We start from the raw sequence: 22019 nt of genomic DNA, 5'->3' as shown, positions 1-22019 counted from the left end.
ACCAATAAGATTCTTCGGTAGTATAGTGGTTAGTATTCCCGCCTGTCACGCGGGCGACCCGGGTTCAATTCCCGGCCGGAGAGCTCATATTTTTTCTAACTCAAAAAAAAAATATAGCCCATCAATCAAATTAAAATGATATAAACCTTTGGCGGTAGATTTCCACTTCTCGAAAATCTATAATATCTCAGTGCTTAGAAGAATGAGATTCACTTGGCAAATACGCTTATAACGCTTAAATTGTTGAATCCGTGATTGTTGCTAGTTTATTTTCATTTCCTCAACTAGTATATATCTTTAATGGTTTACAGCTTTAGAAATATGTCGAAAAGTCTATATCGTCCTTTAGTACCATTTCGTATAGGGAATTTATCTATTCTGATTCGGTTTTGGGTAATCTATTTTTATGGTTGGTGGCCGAGTTGTATTTGCTAAAGGACAGCAGCTATTTATTGGGAGTCTTAGATTTACAATTCCGTCAGCGTTGATATTGCTTTTCAAAGGTGTGACCTTCATGCCAAAGAAATGGTTGTTAAGTGTCAGCAATATATAGTAATAGATATAAAGACGAGCCATTATGTAATAAACCCCAAGGGATATGTAATAGCAGCAATTACAGCAGGTATTAGACTTATAAGAATCTAAGGGTATGTTAGCAGATTTGTAGGTTAATGCTAATATGTTATACCATTTAATACAACAATAGTTATATTAGCGACGTTTACGCCTGATTATTCTAGTGTCCATCGCAGGGAGAATTCTTGTCCACCTTTTTCCATATACTTTTTTTATTTTCAATATTTGTCATATTGACTGGAATACCGTTTGTGATGTATACCACTTGAATAAATTGATGACTCGAAAGTCATTCCTACACCACTAGAGCAAGGAGAAATTATAGCAGCTTGTATCCGCCTTGTTGGACAACCTCTTGTATCGCGGTTAATATGCAGTGCATTGCTGGTCTATATTATGATAATCTGAATGTTAGTAGAGGTTAGTGAAATTAGACTACTTGCTGATTTTAGAATATTATACAAAAAAAGAAATATCTTGATAATTCTGCCCTAACTGAGAATACTCTGGTGAATTTTGCATGTGTATAGTCGAGCTGGAGTTTGGTTCAACACTAGTGAATTATTTTGAGACCAAATGATCATGCTTTATTTTTTTAGTATAATCAACCTCTCACCTTATTAGAACATATGAAATTTACAATGAAGATCTTTTCAAAACGGTTTCACCTGTTTTCTTCTTCTATGTATTTGCACTGCTAATACTTGGAAGCTTGAATACAACTGAGGAAATATATCTTCCCACCCCAACAAGAAATAGCCCGAGTTATTTTTGTTTTTATTTTTTACTCTCATTGCTGGTCATCATTAGAATTTCTCCTAAAATCACCGTAACTTTACATTTCGTTTTAAAGCATAAAATTGGATACCAATAGGGAGCGGAGTTTTTTCATTTATTTGTAAAGTTTAAATGCTTTAAACGACGAGAAACACCTATCTCTAGATATATTCTCTTCCATTTTCCCTGATATTTCATATTCACATTAAGTAGATAACACCGCTTTTTGATTGTTAATGCCTACACAAGTATTAACTAAAGATGTAGGTATCAAGGCCAATATACCTATTATCCAGACTTTTGGTTTGGCGTAGCAATAGGGTTGTTAGTTGCACAACTAAACAAGATTTGTGTTCTATAGCAGAACGCAGCGAAACCAAACGATTCCCTTAGCCATCGCCGTTCCTTTAAAAACTTCTTTTCTCTCAAGACTATTCCTATATCAGCAATAGCTCCAACTCCCGACGCAAGTACTTCGATAGCTCCCATTTTTGAGTATGACAGTACAAGCTATTATTCATCTTGCTCAAAACTCTCTGTATGCTCGTCTGGCACCTCCTCTCTAATCGTGCTATCAACTCCTCCTCCTCTGCAAGAGCATAACATGCGGGCAATCAAGTCATTAAGCGGCACAAGTATTAGCGAAGGTATAAGAAAGAAGAATAGAGCAATAGTGCGTACAATCTCTGGAATATTTTCGTGGAGACGACGTGGTTACAGTGTTCATAGCATCTCAAAATCAGAAATAGAACACACATCTGTCCGAATCGGGACATGTAATTCTATGAACGAGGAAAAGTCAACTGAACCATTTCCATTTCGTAGATCAATATCACAAGAGGATTCGGATACTCAATTGGACTCAAGTTCTGATGGTGATGGTGCTGACTGGATCGTTCCTCGCTCACATAGATACTCCTCTCCCTCACAGCGAAAAACTCCACAAGAGCGAGAGATGGAATATTTGACAATAGCGCATATGCGCCTTCAACAAACACATAGAATGCACCTTACAGAATCGGTCTCACGTTTTCAATCTCTCAGTAAACATTATTCGCAGGAAACAGAGAGATTAAGGATGCTAGTGGAACGATTACAGCGTGCGAATAGATTATTGCAGGTGGAGTTGGACGAGGCTGCAAAGAATGCAAGAAAATGGAGACAAGAGAAACAGATGGGTGCAGAATATGAATTTTTAGCAGGACAGCTTGAATTTTTCCACAAACAGGTGAGGACTTCTGCGAAATTATATTATTAATAACTATAACATTGGGTGAATTGTTTCTTTCGCATAGCTGGTAAATCCGAGTGCATTTAGAAATAATCTCAAAAATACAGATATGTGCTCAAATTTCTCGTTCATTTCGACTGGTTCGGATCAATCCATAAAAGCATCGCGAGGAAAGAGCTCAGAAGAAGTTTTAGTGCATCTTGACCGAGAAACCCTCGCTAATAGACCCGGTGACCTCATTCTAGAACTGAAAAGAGAAAATGAAAGAGTAATAATTAAAAAGGAATTCACCGTATTCAGAGATATCTCAATTATAGTTTTATTTTTGAATAGCTTCATAAAAGCATTGCAGCCCTTCAAGACCGTATCCAATTTCTCGAGACAGCTAAGAGCAATGTAGAAGGCCGCCTTCAAGAGAAATTGGACGATGAACAATACTTGCGCAAGGAGATACAGCTGAAAGATTCGGTCCTGGCACAAATAGAAGCGCAATATACCGAGTTGGAGAGGCAATTTGAAATACTTGGCGAAAAAGAGCCCAGTGTTATATAACCCTCATTAACTTTAAATATATTAATTTTTATCTGTTAAGGTTCTCTATATCAAATGATTAATGCACCACAGCGAGATTTCATTGAATATGATTTTACAAAAACTCACGTCAAAATGCGATGGCAAATTTCGGGTTTCCCCGATGCTTGTGAACGTGTGATTTTCAAATAAGCATTCATATAGTCAGACTAATTGTATAGAACATCTCTAATTTATAGTTTAGTTGAATGGAAGCATATCTGTTTATTTAATAATTTTTGGTTGCACAAGTAATAGGGTAGCAAGAGATATAAAGCAATAATAAAAGCATAATGCCATAGCTTAGAAGAGTAAGGAGAAAGGGAAGAGAATAAGTATAAATGGGAATCCTTCTCTTCATATGTTCTCTCCCCACATACATAAAAATTTTGAACCATTACAAGCCAAAAAAAAATAATGAAAAATGGTTGATGAAATAAACAACACAAAGAAAAAAGGTGGGACGAGAAGGGAATACTACAGAAAAAAGGCGAAGAAGATCTGATATTTATGCACAAAATAAAGGGAAAGATATGCAAGAAATAAAAAGCCCCTGAGAAAGCAATAAAAAGAGATTAGAAAAACACACTATATAGGTAGAATTATATATGTATGTATATAAAAGAACGCAGAATTTTAGGCATACAACTGCGAGGCATCCACACCTAGCGCATGCAAAAACAGATTGACATTTGCAAGTTTCTTAGCATCCACTGATGGGTTAGCATGCATTATCGTCTCTAGAAGTTTTTCACGTATCTCCACAACAAGCACTTGCTGTTGCTCGGTAGAGGCACCCACAGCAACAGCAGCCAGAAACTGCCAAACAAAGAGGTCGTCCTGCGAGCCGGAGGAGTATGCTGGAGAGAAAAGGGTGGGCAGGTGATGACGGATGGTGCTAAAAAGATGATTGAAAATTTCCTGCCACTGCAAGCGTTCACGATCCGAGGGAATTGCCATTCCTTGGACCACGCCTCCACCCTGCTTTAGAATTTCCGCACGACTTAAAAACATGGTCAAGAAAGCTAAGCCAACCTAATATTATTCAATCCATTCATCGTTAGTATGCTTCGCATGTTACAGTGGCTAGTTTATTTGTTGAAATAATTACTTTGCTTCGCATGACTAGATTTACGTTGTTTCGTTCCAAGAACAAATATACCAGCCCTATCACCACACGAAACGGAGCCTCGGCGACGAAGCGAAGCAGGGGTGGAAGAACCGTATTCACAAACAAATCTGCTTCGGGTGCATTCGGCCGACATACATCCATCATTTCGAAATTTGCAACGAGTACTGTCAGTACGGTAAGCAACTGTTGAGGTGTCAACAAAGGTAACACCCGCCCAACCAATTTCTTGCCTTTGCCGATGGAAAGCAGCCGAATAAAAGCATGATCGTGGTCATGACTTCCAATTGGATCTGTGACACGTAGATCGACCCAGATCTTCTGGAGAGTATCTAGATACTCAGCACGCCAATGCAATATGGCGATGTGGGATTCATGTTCACGCCCAGGAATAGGTATCGGTTGCTGGCGTCTAAGCTGTTCAATCAAAAGTAAATGAGCATACATATCCTCAATCCAGCGTAGTAGTTGGCGGCGATCGTTGTCATGCATAGGTGTAGTGGCAGTACTAGTGGTGGGACGAGCATGCAGCTGCTGTCTTTCTACGTCATCCTCACCGCTCATAAATTGCTCTTGGCCAATTGTAGAAGCAACTTGAAGAATCTTGCGCGGACTTTTGATGGAATGGTAAGCAGGTGCTCCGAGTGTGTTCTCTAAAGACGCCGGCTTCATTGGAAATTGTGAAGGGACATGGCGCCTTTGAGGAAGTTGTTGAGTATGTCGTGCATCGTTCAGCATTGCGGAAATTCGTTGACGAATCTCGTCCTGCTCTGTCCAGCCAGCGCCACTTACCTGCTGCAGGCGATGATTATAGGCTTGGAAATAATAATCCTCGGATAGTGGATCGTCGGTCTGCAACTGATAGACATGAATACGATGAATATGCTCTTTGTCTTGCATTGACATTATACCGTTATATTTTGCCTATCAACAAATACAGTGTGATGGCAATTAAGCAACTTAGTAAAAAGGAAGTAACAAAAAAATGGCTACCAAATCAGCCATATGCCGACTTCTTTCTTGACGTCTTCGTTCACGTTCAATTGCTTCAGCAGCCAATCTTTCTTGCTCTGCCCACACATTTTCCAAACTGTATGGCGGACGAATTTGTTGGTGGAGATTTCGTTGCTGCTGGTTCGACTGATTGGGAGAATGCTGCTGTGTAAGGTCAACAAACGAAGGATGTTCTTTACTGTGGCTATTTTCAATAATATGCTGTGGTGTAGGCAGACGTGGTGCAGGCGAATGACGCGATTTTTGATCCCTCAGATCTTTGTTTTGACTCTGAGAGGAAGCTTGCATATTGTATAGTGGGGAATCCAGTGATTTACTCTGTAATGTAGAATGTAAATTACAATAAGGTTTTTAATAAAATCATAGTATAAATTCAAATTGAAATGCGACAAGGTTACCTCATTTTCTGACATAAATGCTTGATAGTCAAAAATCATCCTGTCATTCCAAACCCCTTTGAGACGGGGAGTGTCTGTCGAACGTGGGGTTTCGATAGAGGCTTCTTTGGAAGAAGTTGATGTGGGAGAAATTGCTGTTTCTGTTTCTTGAAAGAATATAAGTTTAAATAAATATATGAATAAACCAGATATGACCAGCATTACCTTTTGAAGAAGATTCGCGTATCTCGTCATGATGTCGATTCTCAGCACAGTTTCTAACATGTTTAGTGTTTCCGGCAAAATCAAAATCTTTCTCTATAAAAAATTAGGTGAGACTACATGATATGATTACAAAATAATTGTACGGTAAATTAGTTTACATACCGATATCGCCTAAGTCGCCAAATGTTTCGTCATTCAGCTTATCGAAATCATGGTCATCCTGGCCGGAATATCCCCATTTTGTCTCGACATTACGCGGGTCATCTTCTAACGTCAAGTTAGAGAGGGCGGAAGTCAGATCGAGGTGATTATTATCTGAGGCAGACTCGGGTAAAGTCGTGTCAAACCCAAAGAAGGAGTTCGACATGGGTTTGTTGGGAAAAGATGGTGTTGGAAAGAAGCTAGAAATAACAAACAGATAAGTATTATTTCGAAACCGGTCTCTTATGACATATTCATAATAAAAGAAAAAGATAAAGGTGATGTGACGTATACCTGACTGAGATGAATAAATTTCCACGCTCAGAAATATACAGATGAAAAAAAATAATAGTAGTAAATGTAAAGGATAAAAAGCATAAGTATTAGTTACCCCCCTATTTCTCTTATATAATATTTTTTGAAAAGAGTGAAAATTTCTAGATAAAAGCTACTTGAGCCAGCTTTTTGATCAAATTTCACCTGTACCTTTTTCAAAACCCTACTTTTTAAACTCTTGGCTGAAACTGCTTAATAGCGCCCAATTCTGTGGGAAATTATCAAGCATAACGTCAACACCTACGAATTCATCTATTACCCTGAAATTTAATTATTAATTGGGCTATTTTTATTTAGGCATCAAATATTTAAGATAAAGCCGTGATATCTCCATGAAATAGGATGCTCATATTCTATATCATTTAATCATAAACTAAAGGGGTTGGATCCAGTCACATCTGTTTTTTACCTATCTAAATCAAATGCAAGAAGATTAAAATTCCAAAATAAAACCAATAAAATAACTCAATGTATTATATCGGATCGAGTTCTAGTTGACTCGGCATTCGACCTTTTTAAAACTTATAATCTTTAACTACGTAGATTTGATTATCAGCCTCGGAGGTAGTGCTGATAGTATCAGCCTGATACTTTAAAACTGCAGCGCCACACCAAGCCCCATTTCTATTTTTATTATATTGCATTAGGTTGTGAGGCATTTCGAAATGAGGTATACTTCATTATATTTATTTGTTTGATGAAAAGCTCTCTCTCCATTTTATCACGTATATATTATATTTATTGACATTATATAGAGCCCTAAAGGATTACCTATACATTCCTTTTTCCACTATATATATCTTTTATACCAAACATAGTCAAAATGATAATTCTGATACTTATTTACATAATTTTCCTACTAATTTTCGCCTCAATTGAATGTGAATCAACACCCTGTCTCATTGCATATAATGGAAAAGTATATATGATTGATGGAGATGGAATACATAAACAAGCAATGTCAGACACGAGCGACCAAATTAAGGATGTTTTTCGAATCCTATTTACAGAGACGGTTGAACATTGTACAGTGCTTGAGGGTGGTAGGGCATCGATTTTCAGTCGAAAGTCGAGTGGAAGAGAGACTAAAAACAGCAATTCTGGAGCTCCTGGGAAATCGCATCAACAGAACAATACTATCCCGGATTCAACTTCCGGGGAGTCAAATGATAAGCCGCCAATGGAAGATTGTAAGTAATTAATTTTTCTTTATTGGTGTCTATGATTTATCCTAATATTCAGTCTTTCACAAATTCGCAAAATATTAATCTTTTAAAGCGCCGAACCCTCGAAACAGTTCACCGAATGTAACACATCCTTTCATCATTTGGGATATCGACCTTAACTCAAACTCTAGTGAAATCCAGCCCAAAAAAACTAATTGGAGTCCCCCCATTTTACGATATCAATTTGCGAATGACATATTCGAAGGACCAATTGTTGCGATAGAGCAAAACATTACTATTGTAGGAAAAGGCCGCATATATAGCGTGAATACAACGGATTTGAATCAATGGGAAATAATGGATATACCTGGCGATGTGGATATCGTTGGGGCAGTAGTTGCGAATGGAACCATATACACATTAAACAAAAATGGTCAGATAGCACCAATTAATTCTTCATCACCTCCACCTCTGGAGGTTGGAGAGATTAGAGGGGGAGCGTTGACTACCAGTGATGGTAAATGGATGTATATACTACCGCTAAGGGGTAATACTATGTGGAAAGTTGAAATATCTCTTAGTGATAAGACCGAAACAAGCGACTGTGGCACACTATCGCAAGACATACGGGATAATGCTGCGCTTGTCTTCAATAAGGATCATCTTGTATTTTATAGCGCTAAATTGTCACAAGTATTTACTCATGATAGTGAAAGGACCATGGCAATCGCAGTCGCGTTCGCAGCCGCAGCCTGAACCTGAGCCTCATCCATAACAATTCACCCAAGCGTCGAATATCGGAGCAATTGTTGGTGGCGTTTTGGGTGGGATTGCTGTAATTGCTTTGGTAATCGTTGGTCTGTTGATATACCAAAAGAAACGCAGAACAGAGCAAGTGCAGCTGAAAAAATGGGTGATTGAATCAGAATTGATGGAGCAGAGAGCACCTCCAGCAATAGGGCTACAAGAATTGAATAAGGAAGATATTAGAAGCATAGGCAGTTATGGCAGAAATACCTTGAGTAGGGAAGTAAGTGGGTTGGACTCCAGTATTTTTTTGAGCGAGCGACAAATTAAGTCAACGCCTGAGTTAGTTAGCAGATATCTTCTGGTTAGTAGGGGAGGAGATCCAGGTGCTACCCCTGAGATTGCCAAGGGTATGCTAGTTATGAAACGGTATCGAGTCATGGACGAACCTCATCATATACCTGTCACTCAAGTTGCGATTGATGAAGTGACAGGTTTGGAAGTAAATCTTAACTTCATATCTTCTGCAGAAGAATTCGAACGTGAGGTTGCCTACCTTAATTATCTTCGCTCTCCTCATATTGTCGAATTTCGGGATGCACATATTCTTGGAAATGGCCACTTCTTATTTGTGACAGAAAGTACTTCGCAGAATCTTAGGAGCTTCTTAGATACTGTAGGTGAAATGGATCAGCTACTACGCGGGCTTATAAGCAGAGCTGTAATACAGGCTATATACTGGTTGCACATGAAGCAAGTTGTTCATTTAAATCTGAGCCCCAGTACTTTCCTCTCTGAACCCAATGACGAAACATCTTGGCGTTTGTCCAACTTCAGCACAGCGTTCTTCTTTAATGAGGAGGGATATATCCTACCGAATCCCTATTCAGCCCCAGAGATTCTATTCTCGAAGAAGAAAAAGAAAATGAGAGCCACACCGGCTATGGATGCTTGGTCGGTTGGATGTTTACTATACGAATTATGGAGCGGAAAAATGCTGTTTCGGAGTATAGAAGAAGCAATTGGTGATATGAGCAAAGAGAGATGGTTCCCACCTGGTCTTGAGGTTGTTGAGAACGAGCACATAGTAGAAAAAATTAAAAATTTATTGGTACTGGATCCAATACAGAGATTAAGCATCGAAGATGCTTTAGAAACAAGCTGATTGGAACAGTCAATAGCCATATGTTATCGGTAATCATATAGGGTTCATAATTTATATGTATTTTATTTTTACACAAAATATTATCTTATATCTATTCAGATATCATCTCAATAATTTTAATATTATATCTTAGGGTAAGTAATCACTCAACCTCCACTGAGCCTGTCATACCTACTCCACCCTCAGCATTCTCTGCCCATACCTCAAACTCCCCTTGCCCACTCTCTTTTCCGCATACGCGCAGCTTTTCGTTAACATAAAACGGACTTACCGCGCGATATTTGAAATTTTTCACTTTTTTCTTTGTATTCTCGCCAATGAGCTCGAGTAGTAATGTTGCTGTTAAAGGGCCGTGGACAAGACGTTCAGGATGATGTTCAATATGTGTGGAATAATCATGGTCGTAGTGAATAAGATGGGAATTGAATGTGAGTGCAGAATACCGGAAGAGTAAAATTGGAGATGGAATCCAAGTGCGCTCGAAATCTGGTATTTTCTTCACTATAAGCATAGTAAAATTGAGTGTAATCCATTAGCATTCAGATCTGAAAAGGAATGACAAAGACAAAAAAGAGTATCAACGATATCATTGAAAATTGGTCACATACGTATCACATTTCGCCGCGTTGTTTTCTTGTTCTCATCAGCACGCGGCAGATAAACGAAACATCTCCGATCTCGCACACTCCAGCCTTGTTTATTTTCTAATACCTTTTCCAACCACACGAAACACATTTCTTTATTTCCCCCTCCTTTCTTGAGTTCAACATCGGTACACTGAGTTTTTTGCGTCAGTTCATCCCCCACTCTCAATGGATTCTGAGTGTTGAATTCCACTGAGCCTCCTGCCCACATACGCTGAATGTAGGGTGGAGGAGGAGAGTATATAGTGTCATATCCATCAGGAGCCAGTTCACTTTCTTTCAGGCGAGGAGGGAAAAAAAGTAGATGCCAATTGGGTGGAAGGATCTTCTCGGGTGTCTTGGTGGGAGAAGGGCGGTCAAGGGTAAGCGAGAAAAGATCAACAGGGGAAGAGGTAACGGTATCAACTTCAGTTAATGTCCGTGAAAGAATTGACTTGCGCCATGTATCAACTGCGGGAACAGAATAGAGTCGGCATGAGCAAACTAACTTAGTATTGCGATACCTGAATAGCATTCTTTAATGTAAGCGATATATCGTGAATAAATCAATTACAGTTGAGAGTGAGCTAGAGAAAAGATTCAAATTGCAGTCACATTCCACTCTATTAGATTAATATTTTATCATATCATAATTTCATAATTTTCTTTGAATCTATATATATTAATGAAATGTCGCGCCATTCCCACAAAACCAGGCTGACAACCGACATAAAGAACACTCCCCAAGAGAATTCATTTGTAGTGTATGGAACCCCATTCCCAGAACTGCGCGAAGGAGATGAAGATTCTGTTAGATCTGTTCCAATATGGAAGCAAGAGGTAAATTTGAGCACATATATGAAAAGGTAATAAACTAAAGAATCCTAAAACTACTATGATTAGGTGAGAGACGAAAAGGGGCGGAGGCGATTTCATGGTGCTTTCACTGGCGGATTTTCTGCAGGCTATTTTAATACCGTTGGATCAAAAGAAGGTGAGTAAAAATAGAGAGGTTGAGCTCTACAATGAAATTTCCTACCGTTGTTACTTTCCATTGCTGTCACTAACGATTCAAGTTCATTGCTTGGAATATGTATTTGTTAACTTCAATTTTTAATGTTAGGCTGGGCACCTTCTCAATTTTCCTCATCGCGTAGCAATCGCTCTAATAAAAAAACTCTTCGCCCCGAGGACTTTATGGATGAGGAAGATCTTGCGGATTTAGCTTCCAAACGGAAGCTTGTTGCAACCGATGATTTTGATGCTTTTGGAGGAACGGCAAAAGAGTTGGCTCGAAAGCAAGCTGCGATCGCCAGCGCAGAGGAGAGTGGAGGCTTAATTGCTGGTCGTTTAATGGCAGATTTAATTGTACCAAGTAAGGACCCAGTTGGTGTGCGATTATTGAAGCGGATGGGATGGAGAGAAGGGCAAGGGATCGGCCCTCGTATATTGGGAAAGAAGCGTAAGCTCGCACCTGGCGATATGGACTTAGAAGATGAATATGCAAAGGACGTATATTTCGCTCCGAAAGATAAGGTGCTTATTACTTTCGAAAATAAAAATAACACTTTTGGAATCGGCTATGAGCCTGGCCAGCGTGGTTTATCGGCAAGGGAAACAAATAGAGAGCAAGAGCAATTAATGGGTATGAGTGGAGGAATTGGATTTGGAGCATTGGAGGATGAGGACGACGACGAAGATGTGTTTTCAGGTGGGGCGAAGCTATCAGATTACTATGCAACCTTAGGAGTAGAGGAAGGAGACGAAGAATCATACAGGATTGGCGGAAAAGGAAGGAGAGCGACGAATCATTCAATAAAGACGGAGGATGTGCATAGCGGAAAGCGCGCACTAAAGCGGAAATGTAATGATGGACGATTTCCCATAGAGGGCTTCGTGATTGCGCAACATCCAACACCTTTGACTAAATGGTAAGTTAATTATTTCTGGACTTAACCTATAACCTTAAGCACTTGACTAATTATCAATGTTAGGTTTGCACCACCGGAAATACCGGCCACTTATGTTGCCACGCCAATATTCAGCCTACCGGCCCCTATACCCGCCCCTGAGAGTAGTGAACGAACTCAAAAAAAGGCATTAACCGCTGAAGAGGCAAGATTCTCTTTATTCTCTTTTTGTCTTGTTAATCATTGCTAATCAATTTTTCTCCGGAAATTTTTAGCGTGGCTCTGCATTAGGGGAGAGACCTCTTGAGGGACCAGCGCGTTCAGTCTTCGACTACATGCCTTCGAAGTCAAAGGAAAAGCTTGATAGCTTGCTTGGCTTCTTTATTGACACGCAAGGTGAACGTCCTCCCAAGTCGTCTACAGCAGAAAATGTGCAAGTGAACCCGGAGATCGCGCGTGCAGCTCTGCAAGGATTTTTGCCTTTCGAGGGATCTAAGCAAAAGAGATATAGGCAATTTTTAGAAGAAATGGCAAACGGGAGGCTTATACCGGATAAACCAAAGGAAATGTCAGAGGAAGCTTGGCTAGAGGAGTTACGAGAATTTTCGCAAAGTGCACGAATGTTCAGGCCTATAAGTTCAATGATGGCTTCGCGCTTCACAGCTGCAAGTGGATCAACTGCTGATACAAAACCGGCCAAGGTAACAGAAGAGACTCAACGAGAAGATGCGGCCAAAATGGGTATGTTTGGGGCTTTGACAAGGCGCGTTATGAATTTCTATCCGAATCGGATGATGTGCAAACGCTTTAACGTGCGAGATCCACATCCTGACCGAGATCTTTCGAGAGATGCTGGGGATAAGGGGGCTGGTAAAGGAGGGAGAGTTACTGGAGTGAGTGAGGCAGCCATAGCTGGTAGAACTCTGTTGGGTAGTCGGGAGGTATTACGGCAAGAAGAGGTAGAGCGGATGTTGCTAGGTCAAAATGGTGAAGTGGCGGGTATACGCAACGCTTCCTCTGATGTGAAGCTAGAGGAATCATCTGCGACCGTTGCGACTGTGAATAACGGAGCCGATAAGAATAAGGCGGAAGAAGTTGACCCGAATGACCCAATGAATTATGAACGGCCCGCAATGGATATATTTAAAGCAATATTTGAAAGCGAGGGAGAAGACGATGAGGATGACGAAAACGAAGACGAAGAAGAGATGAAAAACAACGAATTAGAAAAACCAGCAAATGATGAACAGCTAATCAAGCCTGTATATTTTACAATCTCCTCCAGATGTTTTATAAAGCAATTTACTAATGATAATTTTTTTTATTTGCCTTTAGTTGCTACATAATGCAATCATGGAACATGCTCCTGTATCTACTGTAGAACCCCAGTCAGAATTTCGCCCCAGATTTACTCCACAACAAACGCAACCTCAGCTACCAGCATCACGTCCAGCTAAAATAAAAACTCGTGCTCCAATTGGACCAATGTCTTTCGCTATGGAGGATGAAGACGGCGAAAATGAGAGTGATAAAGAGCGGGAAAGGGAGCGGGAAAGACGGAAGAAAAAGAAGAGGAAAGAGAGGAAAAGAAGCATATCTGATACTGAAGAGAGCTCTAAGAGACGGGATAGAAAAAAGCATCGAAAGCAAGGGGAGAATGAAAGCGAAGAGGAGAAAGATAATAGAAGAGATGAGAGAGTACGAAGGAGAAAAGGCGAGGAAAATGAGAAATCAGATATGGATGGTATTTGGGTTGAAAAAACCATCACACCGACACTGTTACACGCATTTCCTGATACTATATCAGCCCCGGAACCTACTGCAGTCATTGGCCCCGCTCTCCCGCCATCAGCATCAATGGCATCTGCCACATCACAAAATTCAGAGCAACAAGCTGATTCATCATATCCTACCGACTTCAAATCCCACCGCCTTCGTGCTACAGATTTATGGTGAAATTTGGTCAAAATAGCTGATATTTCATGGTCAGCCTGATGGAATACGTTTAACGTGAATTAAAAATTCATTTTCTCCTCTGCACTGCCTCTACTTATAATATATATAACACTTAAGTTGCTGGACATATCAATATTAAAATCATAGCTACTGAGTTCTCTCCTACTCTAAACCCTCGTGTAAAAGCAAAGGCTGATCAAGTCGCTCAACAATAAATTGTGCCTTTTTTGACTTATTGGTGGAGAGTATTTACTGCTGCGTTTCGCGTCAATAAAACCTATCAGATTTTCATATGGAATTTGTCATATTTATTGGCTCAATAGCAATTGCTCTTGTACTAAAAGGGCTTGCATATTTAATTGCAGTATATTCTGACTATTGTTAATAAATTTTACTTAATGGACTTGTTAAAAAAACTGGACAATTGAAAGTTTCCCTTCATCTGGAGAAGGCTTATACTCAAACGTGCTTACACTAAGAAACTCATCTTTCAAAATTTTTCAACCAAAGTAGTCGTATCAAATTAAGTCAGGCCCTTGATGTAATTTACCATTTTGATTAACATAGCCAGAGACAACCTATTAGAGACGTTTTCCAAGTCCTATAGCTTGGACTTTTCTTGTTTCCTCTAGGGAGCTAATAAAATTGTTAATTATTGCAAATATGTCAAAATGGTTCCCCGAAATCTGTTGAAGTGTTTGTAATACTTTCTCTAGAGGTAGCCCATATATAGCCCACCTTAACCTTAGGAAATAGTAAATTAAATTCTAATACAATTGGACCGTCCTGACTTACCTAACAACTCCTTGGGTTTAGCCCTGTGGATAGTCCAAGTGAGGGATAACCGATATGAAAATTAGAGCTGGTCTCTCACTCTGTTTCTAGTTTGCTTGCATTTGAGTTTTCCACCAAGATTCAATCACAATAGCCTGTGATTAATCCCACTTCATTGCTTGATTAATATCAAGTTTGATTCATCCTTTCCTCTCAAACCCGCTGATATTACGATTATTTTAAATGGGGTGTTGTCAATCTCGTACTGAAGAGAATTCCGAGGCGCAATTCAGAGGTTAGCACTAATTTCAATCTTTTTTCAATTCATTTTCTCGAGGCTTTGTATTGATGATCATGCCGTTGACTATAGAAGGTAAGCCATTTACGAAAGAAGGACTTTCCTGGACCGCAGATCCCCCTATTACGCAAAAGCAGCTCGAAATACAACGAGCAGCATTCTGGGACACTGCACCAACCTACGAGGTAAAGTGCTCAACAACTCCCCTAGTATCTGCTCTCCTATCTGATTCCCAAAAACTGATCGAATTTGGACTTGATTATACGAATGCAGGGGAGATTGGAAATTTGGCAAGCATTAAAATGCGCTGTTGAAGCCGATGATCACCAGCTCGCACAAGCCGTTCTTGATTCAGCAAATATTGTGGTCCCTACTGGTTTTCTCAACGATGGTTGTTATGATGAACTTGGCAATCGCTACGAGGTACCCCTTTACTGTATCATTCCGCCTTCCAATTTATTATCTGATATCCAGCCGGCTCCATACATCCCTGAGAAACCAAAAACACCTGTAGTCGATGGATCTGATACCCACCAACTTACAATAAGGCTATCCGTCGGGAGAGATGTTCTAATATCAGTACACCCAGGTGAACCACTGGGATTTGTTCGTAAGAGAGTGCTAGACATTATTGGCGCAAAGGAGGAGACACATCGGTTACGATTTGTGTATCTGGGCAAGGTTTTAAAGGATGATCAAAGGATAGGAGAAAATGGTGTTCCCAAGGCAGGAGTTTTACAAGCTATGATTGTGGAGCAAAATTAATAATGCGTCAGAATTTGTATTTGTATTGTTTTTTTATTGTAATGGATTTTCAACCGACGCCAAGATAATCATATGCTATTGAACCCCCATATTTTTACTGCTATTTATTTTTTCAACTCTTCGTTTGCCTTTGCTATATTCTTCCCTTTACTATTTCTATATCTTGGAACCTTTACATTATTGCACTTTTAAAACCTTCTTCCAACCTTCTTACATTATTCCTTTTCAATATTCGAATTGATAGCTATATTTTATCTCAATTTTCATAAGTTATGATCTGTTGAAACGTATGGCAATTGAGGGGTAGCATTCAAAATGGGTTGAGCATTTTTTAAGAGTAAGACATGGAAATAGAATTGTAGCTGGTCCTTCAAATGCCCCGTACCTGTTATTCAAATACAATGTAAACTAAAATATGGCCACGAGAGTATTTATATACAGTAGATTAATAGTGAATTAATACAATTAATTCTTCTCGAAATTGCGACGTAACGGCTAAAAGCTGTTTACTACTAATATTTTCCCGAAATAGAATCTCCTCTGTATGATGGCGGCCATCGAAATAGTGCACTAGTCGTTCAAATAAGGTTGCAACATCCACGGGCTTTTCCGCAGTAAGTGCACGAATATATTCTCGTTCGGAATCTGTCGCCTGCCCAGAGGTAGATATAGTTGTGCAAGAGTCCTGAATAGAGCCTGGGTCCACAGCTGTTCCAGTTTTAACATGCAATGGAATGGGAAGTAGGTAATAGGTATGTAATTGAATTACGAGTTCTCGTCGTAGGAGCTGGGTCAATACTTCAAGATACAGCGTTCTGAGCTTTTTTGATGGAATAATGGACATGTATGAACGTGGGCTAGCCGACAACTGAGCCAACAAATGTGCGAGATCGAGGGTGGGAAACTGGTGATTAAACTCTCTAACAATGTCGGGGAGGTTGCTCAGATTGAATTGAGGAGAGATAACGTACACATTGCGTACATTAATCACGTCGATTAATTTGGCCTTGCGCCAGTATATCAGATGTGCAGCAAGACGATATATCTGGGCGAGAGAGCAGTCAAGTAGAGTGTGAAGCTCCGCGAGACTACAGTCGGTTACATATAGTGGTTACATGCCAGTGAAAAATAAAACAGTAATAATGATAAAACTGATGAAAAAAAACTATACCTTTGGGTAGGGGTTAGATTTTGAATTAGTTTAGCTAGCGTGGGAGAGGCGTCCAGTGGCAAGTTCTTCAATATCTCTTCTGCATCTTCCAGCAATAAAAGCGTATGATATGGGCATATTGCTGGGTAATCCTGGTATTCGTAGCCTTTATAGAGATAATCCATGGCATCTTCATTGTCACCCAGAGCGTACGGATTGGAATTTAAAGGACCAATTGTCGGGATTTGCATATAAAGGTCTAGATAGTCGTTGAACACAACGTGGGCAATAGAGTTTGTATCAAGAGCACTGTAGATATGTGCAATATTTCGCGCTAGAGCTGAGACATCAAGTATTTTCTCCATAAGATTCTCCACCGGTAAATCTTTAGAAGGAAGGAAATTAGAGCGAGTTTAAGTTTTTTTATCAAACCAAAAGAAGTCGAAGTACCATAATATTCCTCTCGGGTACGCAGGATCAAGTTTGTTTGCCTCCTCACGTAGTCGCAACGTTGTTGTTCGTATCGCATTGCCTCCGTAATCTTTCTAACAAAATGATTGTAAACCATGTCTACCTCTCTGCTCAGCTCCAAATCATTGGATTCCAAGATAAATACAAGGTGAAAAAGAGTGATATTGGATTGCATAGGCGGGGATGCGTTATGAGAAGGAGAGTAGCTATGCGAACGAGAATGGGCACGTGAGGACGATCCTGGAGGCCCTGGTGGATCGTTTCCAGTAGCTCCATTAACTTGCGAGGCATTGGTAGTAGTATTAATTGTTGTTGTATTTGGAGGAATGCTCGGGTTAGTTGGATTCACTGTTACATTATCGGAAGATTCTCTTCTCTCCGTCCCCTCTCTATCAAAACTTACTGGGTGTCCTACAAAAGTCAATTCATTCACGCTCAGCTGGAATTTTCGATTGCATAGCTTGGCGCGTGGTGCTAAAAGAGCCGCAAGAAAATGCGTGTCAAATCCAAATATTGGCGAATTGAGCAAATCCTGGTGCGAATCTTCATGTTTCGTGACGTGATCGTTGTATGAATGCTGGCGACGATGCTTTCCGCTTACTCCACTTCCTCCTCCTAGCGCTGGCGTTAATTTTGGTGTAGAGCTGGAAGGGCGTTTAACATTGCTGGGAGCTGCACTTGTATTCAAAGAACTCGCTGTTGATGTGGAGGTCGTAGGACGAGAAGAAGAGGCATTCTTGTGGTTAGAGTTGTAAGTTTTGGAGTTATCGCTGGGACCAATCCTAGATTGCTTCTCATCTCCACGTTTTTGAGGATTAGCGGGGTAGCGGAACACGAAATTATGTCCGCGACTTGATGAGACGATTAGAAGTATGGCACGAATTGAGCTCATGAAATTAGTGAGAATAATGTATCGATCTAAAATTTTCTTTAAAAATAAATCAAACCCCGTCGCACTTGGAAAATATCGAATTAATTGTCAAAATAGCAAGAATCGTTTATAAATATTCGCACATAAGAACATCGAAGGAAAAAGGGGAGGGATTTAAAACAATAAGAAAATTCGGAAAGAAAAGAATGTGAATCAAATTTATATATACTGGTTTAATAAAAAAGCAAAAGTTGTCAAAATTCGAAAATCTTAGGTTTTATGACGAGGAACGAGCAATCAATTTGGCCAAGAGTAGATACACAAAAAAAGCGAAAACAACTAGCCAGCGCCGCCACTGTCCGTAGGACCAGCTAAACCAGCTGGTTGCTAAAGATTGTGATGGGGGAGTCGAGTTTTGACCTGCTGTTAAAGATGTAGCACTGGGGATAGGAGTGGTTTGGGTTCGGCGTTGTGTAAGGGTAGAATCATTGTTGATTATAATGTCAGCAGCGGGTAGAGAGTGAGATTCGTTGACGATACACAGTTCTGGGAACACCTCTATAAAGGTTGAAAATGGTGAGAAAGAAATAAATTTTGCTCAAGCATATTAGCACATGTAGTAATATGTACCTCTAAATTTTGCGTTTTCTCGATTGAATTTACGGGATCGCGCGGCATATATTCTCTTGTCAGCAGTTGTTGTTTTAATACTACCAGTTGTCACTTCATCGCTCAACTGATATATTATAAGAAGATAAATGTTAACTAAAATCTTAATTTCATAACAAAATAAACAATAAAAAAACTCACCATAAAGCTAAGTAGGCCATTTAGAATCGTTGCAACGCTCCAACTAGGGTTCCAACTGCTTGGATGAAAGTCGCTCATCGTCAAACATAATCGAGTGTTCACTTGAAATCTTCCGTTGGGGGTTATCATCCGGATTGCAGGAGGTTTGAATGGATACTCAGGAGGAAATGTGAGCTTTCCGTGATATTCGCCGCCAGTATAGGGTGAGTCGGGAGGTCCGGTTAATACATAATGCCTATTGAATAAGTGTAAAAAAATAAGCTTCGAATCCTTAATATTACGGAAATTGCATCTAAGTGATTTGATTACCATTCGAGAATATTGCTTTCAAGAGGTTTAGCGATAATAAAGTCCGGCGGTGAGCGTTGAATGTGCAAATACTCTTTGGTTAATCTTTTATAGGCCGCTTTTGTTGCCATGATCTCGCAAAATAGTAATAGATATTAAATTTATATTTAAAGCAAGCTAGCCAAATATAAGGAAAAAGAATACGATGTTGAGATACTCAGTGTGATGAAAGCAAAACAAGAAATGTACTTTTATGTTGTTATTATTGATTGAAAAGAGTCTGTTGAAAAAAAAATGGGGAAGAAAAGAGAGCGTTGGAATTTTACTGATGACGATGCGCCCAACAAACTGCGCCAATCAGGTTTGAGTGGCTTGTACAATCTCATGCTCTTGCATTATCTGTGCTTAAAGTAGATCTTGGGCATCTCATCATTAAAAAGGCATTCCATAATGGCTAGAGGGACATCATCATTTCGTACAACTACATGGTGAGTGAATCTTATTTACTATGTAATGCTGGAAAATCCTCAATTTTTTCCTATTTGTCACTAGGGATCCGATATTAATTATCTCACAGATCGTTTCTCTCCAGTCTCTCTACTATGTGACTGGCACAACTCTGATACTTCTTGTACTACTTTTGATGGGGGGAGAGCTAACTCTAGATCGCGTATTAAATTATGAGGATTACCGTGCAGACACAGTGATGGGATGGACATTATCTGTAGTGTGGATAATGAATGCGTGTATTGGGTATGTTTGAGGTTATTGAATTGCTCCAGATTTTAAGCGAGAATTTCGGCGCTTAATTCTCTCTAAAATACACTATTTTAAAATGTTAGAGTGTTTCTTCTCCTATATATTGTACAGCGAGCTCGCCTGGTCCTCGACTTCAGTCTCACCCTCCACTTCTTCCACCTTGTATTTACTACCTACCATTCCGGTCGCATACCACGTACTCTACTCTGGTGGATGCTGAATGTTGCCACATGCTGCATCATGACATTTGGCGGTGAGTGGGTGTGCATGCAACGAGAGATGGAGCCGATCTTGCTCGGAGGTGCCAATTTAAGCACTGTGGGGAGTGGAGAGGGGAATTTAAGAGAAGACGCAGGAAGAAAATTAAAAAAGAGCATAGAGGTTGAATTTACACAAACCAACGAGGGTGGAGAGTCATCTTCAAGCGCAAGCAGGAAAAAGGGACAGTACGAAAGCATCCCGATGCACGATATGGAAGAGTTCAGCAATAATGATAAATAGCATGTTTGTCTCTGTAATATATTATATATATCTCCGTTTATTCACTTCGATTCCGAATAAAGCTACTTTCTTTTATTTTTCAACCAGCTTTAATATTCAAAAATTTAGAAATATTTATTCTTTCAACAAATCCATACTTAAACTGCATTACTTAAATTCTACACTTTGTAGAATGAATGCAGTTTGCCAAGAATGGGCTACGATTAGCAAAAGGCGTAAAAAGATCTGGCTCATTTATCTCCTTTCTTTTTCTTTTTTGGTGGCTCTTCGTTTTCCTCATCTTCTTTCTCATCTTGCTCTCCTTCCTTGTCATCTGTATGCTCATTCAGGAAGTACCGGATTGCGTTTGCATACAAATCGTCTCGCACTAAATCTGCAAGACTGATATCGCCCTCTGTAGTCTCAATCCATTCAAAGAAACTTAGCTCCTCTTCATCATCCTCGTGTGCCTCGTCTTGTTCTTCCTTCGTATCCTTCTTGGACGAGGATTTAGTAATCCTCTTGCCCTCTTTCCAATCAATTGGGGCTGAGATAGAGGTTTTATTGCCGTCTGCATCAGTTTTGATTTCCTAATTTATATAAAAATGAAATTCATTTCTAATAACCTTCCAGAGAATTAGAGGATGCGTCAATGCTAGACCTTAACAAGCTTTGAGTTCTTGAAATATGGATTCTCGTTGAAAGTAAAGATGACTTTATAAGAGTCTGGCTCGATCTCATCGCGTACTAATTCTACATTCTCTAGATATTCAAGCGTTGATTTCTCCTCTTCGTTTGCGAACAATTGTTCTGATATTTTAAATATTATTAAATGAGCTCAATTCTGTGAGATCAATTGGCTTACCGGTCAGAGGATAGGCAAGGATCTGAATTAGAGAGTTAATATAGGTATGTCTACTCTAGTCCTAATGGATACAATACTTACAACTCGCTTCCAAAATCCAGGAATTTTTCTCACAATCTCGGACCGCTTCTGGAAAATGGGTGCAGTCATCTTCACTTGCTGACGAACAATCTGTTTCTCCACTGCCTCAAACTCTTTTTCCACGGCTTCTAATTTGGTGAGACTTGCTTCGAGTGCCTCTGGATCAACTTTATCCTTTCCTTTAACCTTGGACATCTTTGATTCGTGTAGATTGAAAAGAGCAAAGTTATATTGCGGAAATTATGATTGGTCTGGGAAGAATACCGGGGCGAAGTTAAGAAAAGAAATGAAGAGCGGAGAATAAAAAAATAAAGAGCAGTCATAGTGTGGCTTGGGTAGGTCATTACATTTTCCTAATATGAACAACAGCATTGACTGGATTAAAATATGGGAGATTCCAAGCT

General features: G+C 39.7%; 10 protein-coding genes and 1 non-coding gene across 11 annotated transcripts; 6 read left to right on the top strand and 5 right to left on the bottom strand.

Annotated features, from left to right (window-relative positions):
* Window positions 1-11: 11 nt before the first annotated feature.
* On the top strand, window positions 12-83 carry VTP21DRAFT_t377. The gene has a single exon. It is a non-coding gene; the product is annotated as a tRNA-Asp (tRNA).
* Window positions 84-2137: 2054 nt separating this feature from the next.
* Window positions 2138-3136, top strand: VTP21DRAFT_9038 (uncharacterized protein; the record flags this gene model as incomplete). The annotated part of the gene is made up of 3 exons (XM_069399953.1): window positions 2138-2581; window positions 2649-2852; window positions 2918-3136. The coding sequence occupies 3 exons, from the start codon at window positions 2138-2140 to the stop codon at window positions 3134-3136; spliced, it is 867 nt and encodes a 288-aa protein (XP_069245576.1).
* A 654-nt stretch (window positions 3137-3790) lies between these two features.
* On the bottom strand, window positions 3791-6266 carry VTP21DRAFT_9037 (uncharacterized protein; the record flags this gene model as incomplete). Its single annotated transcript, XM_069399952.1, has 6 exons — window positions 3791-4189; window positions 4266-5207; window positions 5277-5615; window positions 5696-5841; window positions 5900-5992; window positions 6062-6266. 6 exons carry the CDS (start codon window positions 6264-6266, stop codon window positions 3791-3793), a joined length of 2124 nt encoding a protein of 707 aa, XP_069245575.1.
* A 1128-nt stretch (window positions 6267-7394) lies between these two features.
* VTP21DRAFT_9036 (uncharacterized protein) lies at window positions 7395-9514 on the top strand (the record flags this gene model as incomplete). Its single annotated transcript, XM_069399951.1, has 3 exons — window positions 7395-7626; window positions 7715-8119; window positions 8391-9514. The coding sequence occupies 3 exons, from the start codon at window positions 7395-7397 to the stop codon at window positions 9512-9514; spliced, it is 1761 nt and encodes a 586-aa protein (XP_069245574.1).
* Window positions 9515-9656: 142 nt separating this feature from the next.
* Window positions 9657-10672, bottom strand: VTP21DRAFT_9035 (uncharacterized protein; the record flags this gene model as incomplete). Its single annotated transcript, XM_069399950.1, has 2 exons — window positions 9657-10015; window positions 10123-10672. 2 exons carry the CDS (start codon window positions 10670-10672, stop codon window positions 9657-9659), a joined length of 909 nt encoding a protein of 302 aa, XP_069245573.1.
* Window positions 10673-10827: 155 nt separating this feature from the next.
* On the top strand, window positions 10828-14003 carry VTP21DRAFT_9034 (uncharacterized protein; the record flags this gene model as incomplete). Its single annotated transcript, XM_069399949.1, has 6 exons — window positions 10828-10977; window positions 11041-11131; window positions 11261-12068; window positions 12132-12252; window positions 12323-13309; window positions 13383-14003. 6 exons carry the CDS (start codon window positions 10828-10830, stop codon window positions 14001-14003), a joined length of 2778 nt encoding a protein of 925 aa, XP_069245572.1.
* Window positions 14004-15020: 1017 nt separating this feature from the next.
* On the top strand, window positions 15021-15840 carry VTP21DRAFT_9033 (uncharacterized protein; the record flags this gene model as incomplete). The annotated part of the gene is made up of 3 exons (XM_069399948.1): window positions 15021-15072; window positions 15148-15260; window positions 15349-15840. 3 exons carry the CDS (start codon window positions 15021-15023, stop codon window positions 15838-15840), a joined length of 657 nt encoding a protein of 218 aa, XP_069245571.1.
* A 445-nt stretch (window positions 15841-16285) lies between these two features.
* Window positions 16286-18353, bottom strand: VTP21DRAFT_9032 (uncharacterized protein; the record flags this gene model as incomplete). The annotated part of the gene is made up of 3 exons (XM_069399947.1): window positions 16286-16928; window positions 17012-17375; window positions 17441-18353. The coding sequence occupies 3 exons, from the start codon at window positions 18351-18353 to the stop codon at window positions 16286-16288; spliced, it is 1920 nt and encodes a 639-aa protein (XP_069245570.1).
* A 256-nt stretch (window positions 18354-18609) lies between these two features.
* On the bottom strand, window positions 18610-19561 carry VTP21DRAFT_9031 (uncharacterized protein; the record flags this gene model as incomplete). The annotated part of the gene is made up of 4 exons (XM_069399946.1): window positions 18610-18890; window positions 18963-19068; window positions 19143-19377; window positions 19452-19561. The coding sequence occupies 4 exons, from the start codon at window positions 19559-19561 to the stop codon at window positions 18610-18612; spliced, it is 732 nt and encodes a 243-aa protein (XP_069245569.1).
* Window positions 19562-19880: 319 nt separating this feature from the next.
* VTP21DRAFT_9030 (uncharacterized protein) lies at window positions 19881-20690 on the top strand (the record flags this gene model as incomplete). Its single annotated transcript, XM_069399945.1, has 3 exons — window positions 19881-19918; window positions 19983-20183; window positions 20273-20690. 3 exons carry the CDS (start codon window positions 19881-19883, stop codon window positions 20688-20690), a joined length of 657 nt encoding a protein of 218 aa, XP_069245568.1.
* A 230-nt stretch (window positions 20691-20920) lies between these two features.
* On the bottom strand, window positions 20921-21810 carry VTP21DRAFT_9029 (uncharacterized protein; the record flags this gene model as incomplete). Its single annotated transcript, XM_069399943.1, has 4 exons — window positions 20921-21259; window positions 21331-21479; window positions 21535-21556; window positions 21616-21810. 4 exons carry the CDS (start codon window positions 21808-21810, stop codon window positions 20921-20923), a joined length of 705 nt encoding a protein of 234 aa, XP_069245567.1.
* Between the last annotated feature and the right edge of the window lie 209 nt (window positions 21811-22019).

The sequence above is a fragment of the Calcarisporiella thermophila genome (assembly GCF_041956535.1).
Source record: "Calcarisporiella thermophila strain CBS 279.70 unplaced genomic scaffold VTP21scaffold_46, whole genome shotgun sequence".
In the NCBI taxonomy this organism is placed as follows: Eukaryota; Fungi; Calcarisporiellomycota; class Calcarisporiellomycetes; order Calcarisporiellales; family Calcarisporiellaceae; genus Calcarisporiella; species Calcarisporiella thermophila.
This window is presented reverse-complemented; position numbering and strand designations above follow the sequence as displayed.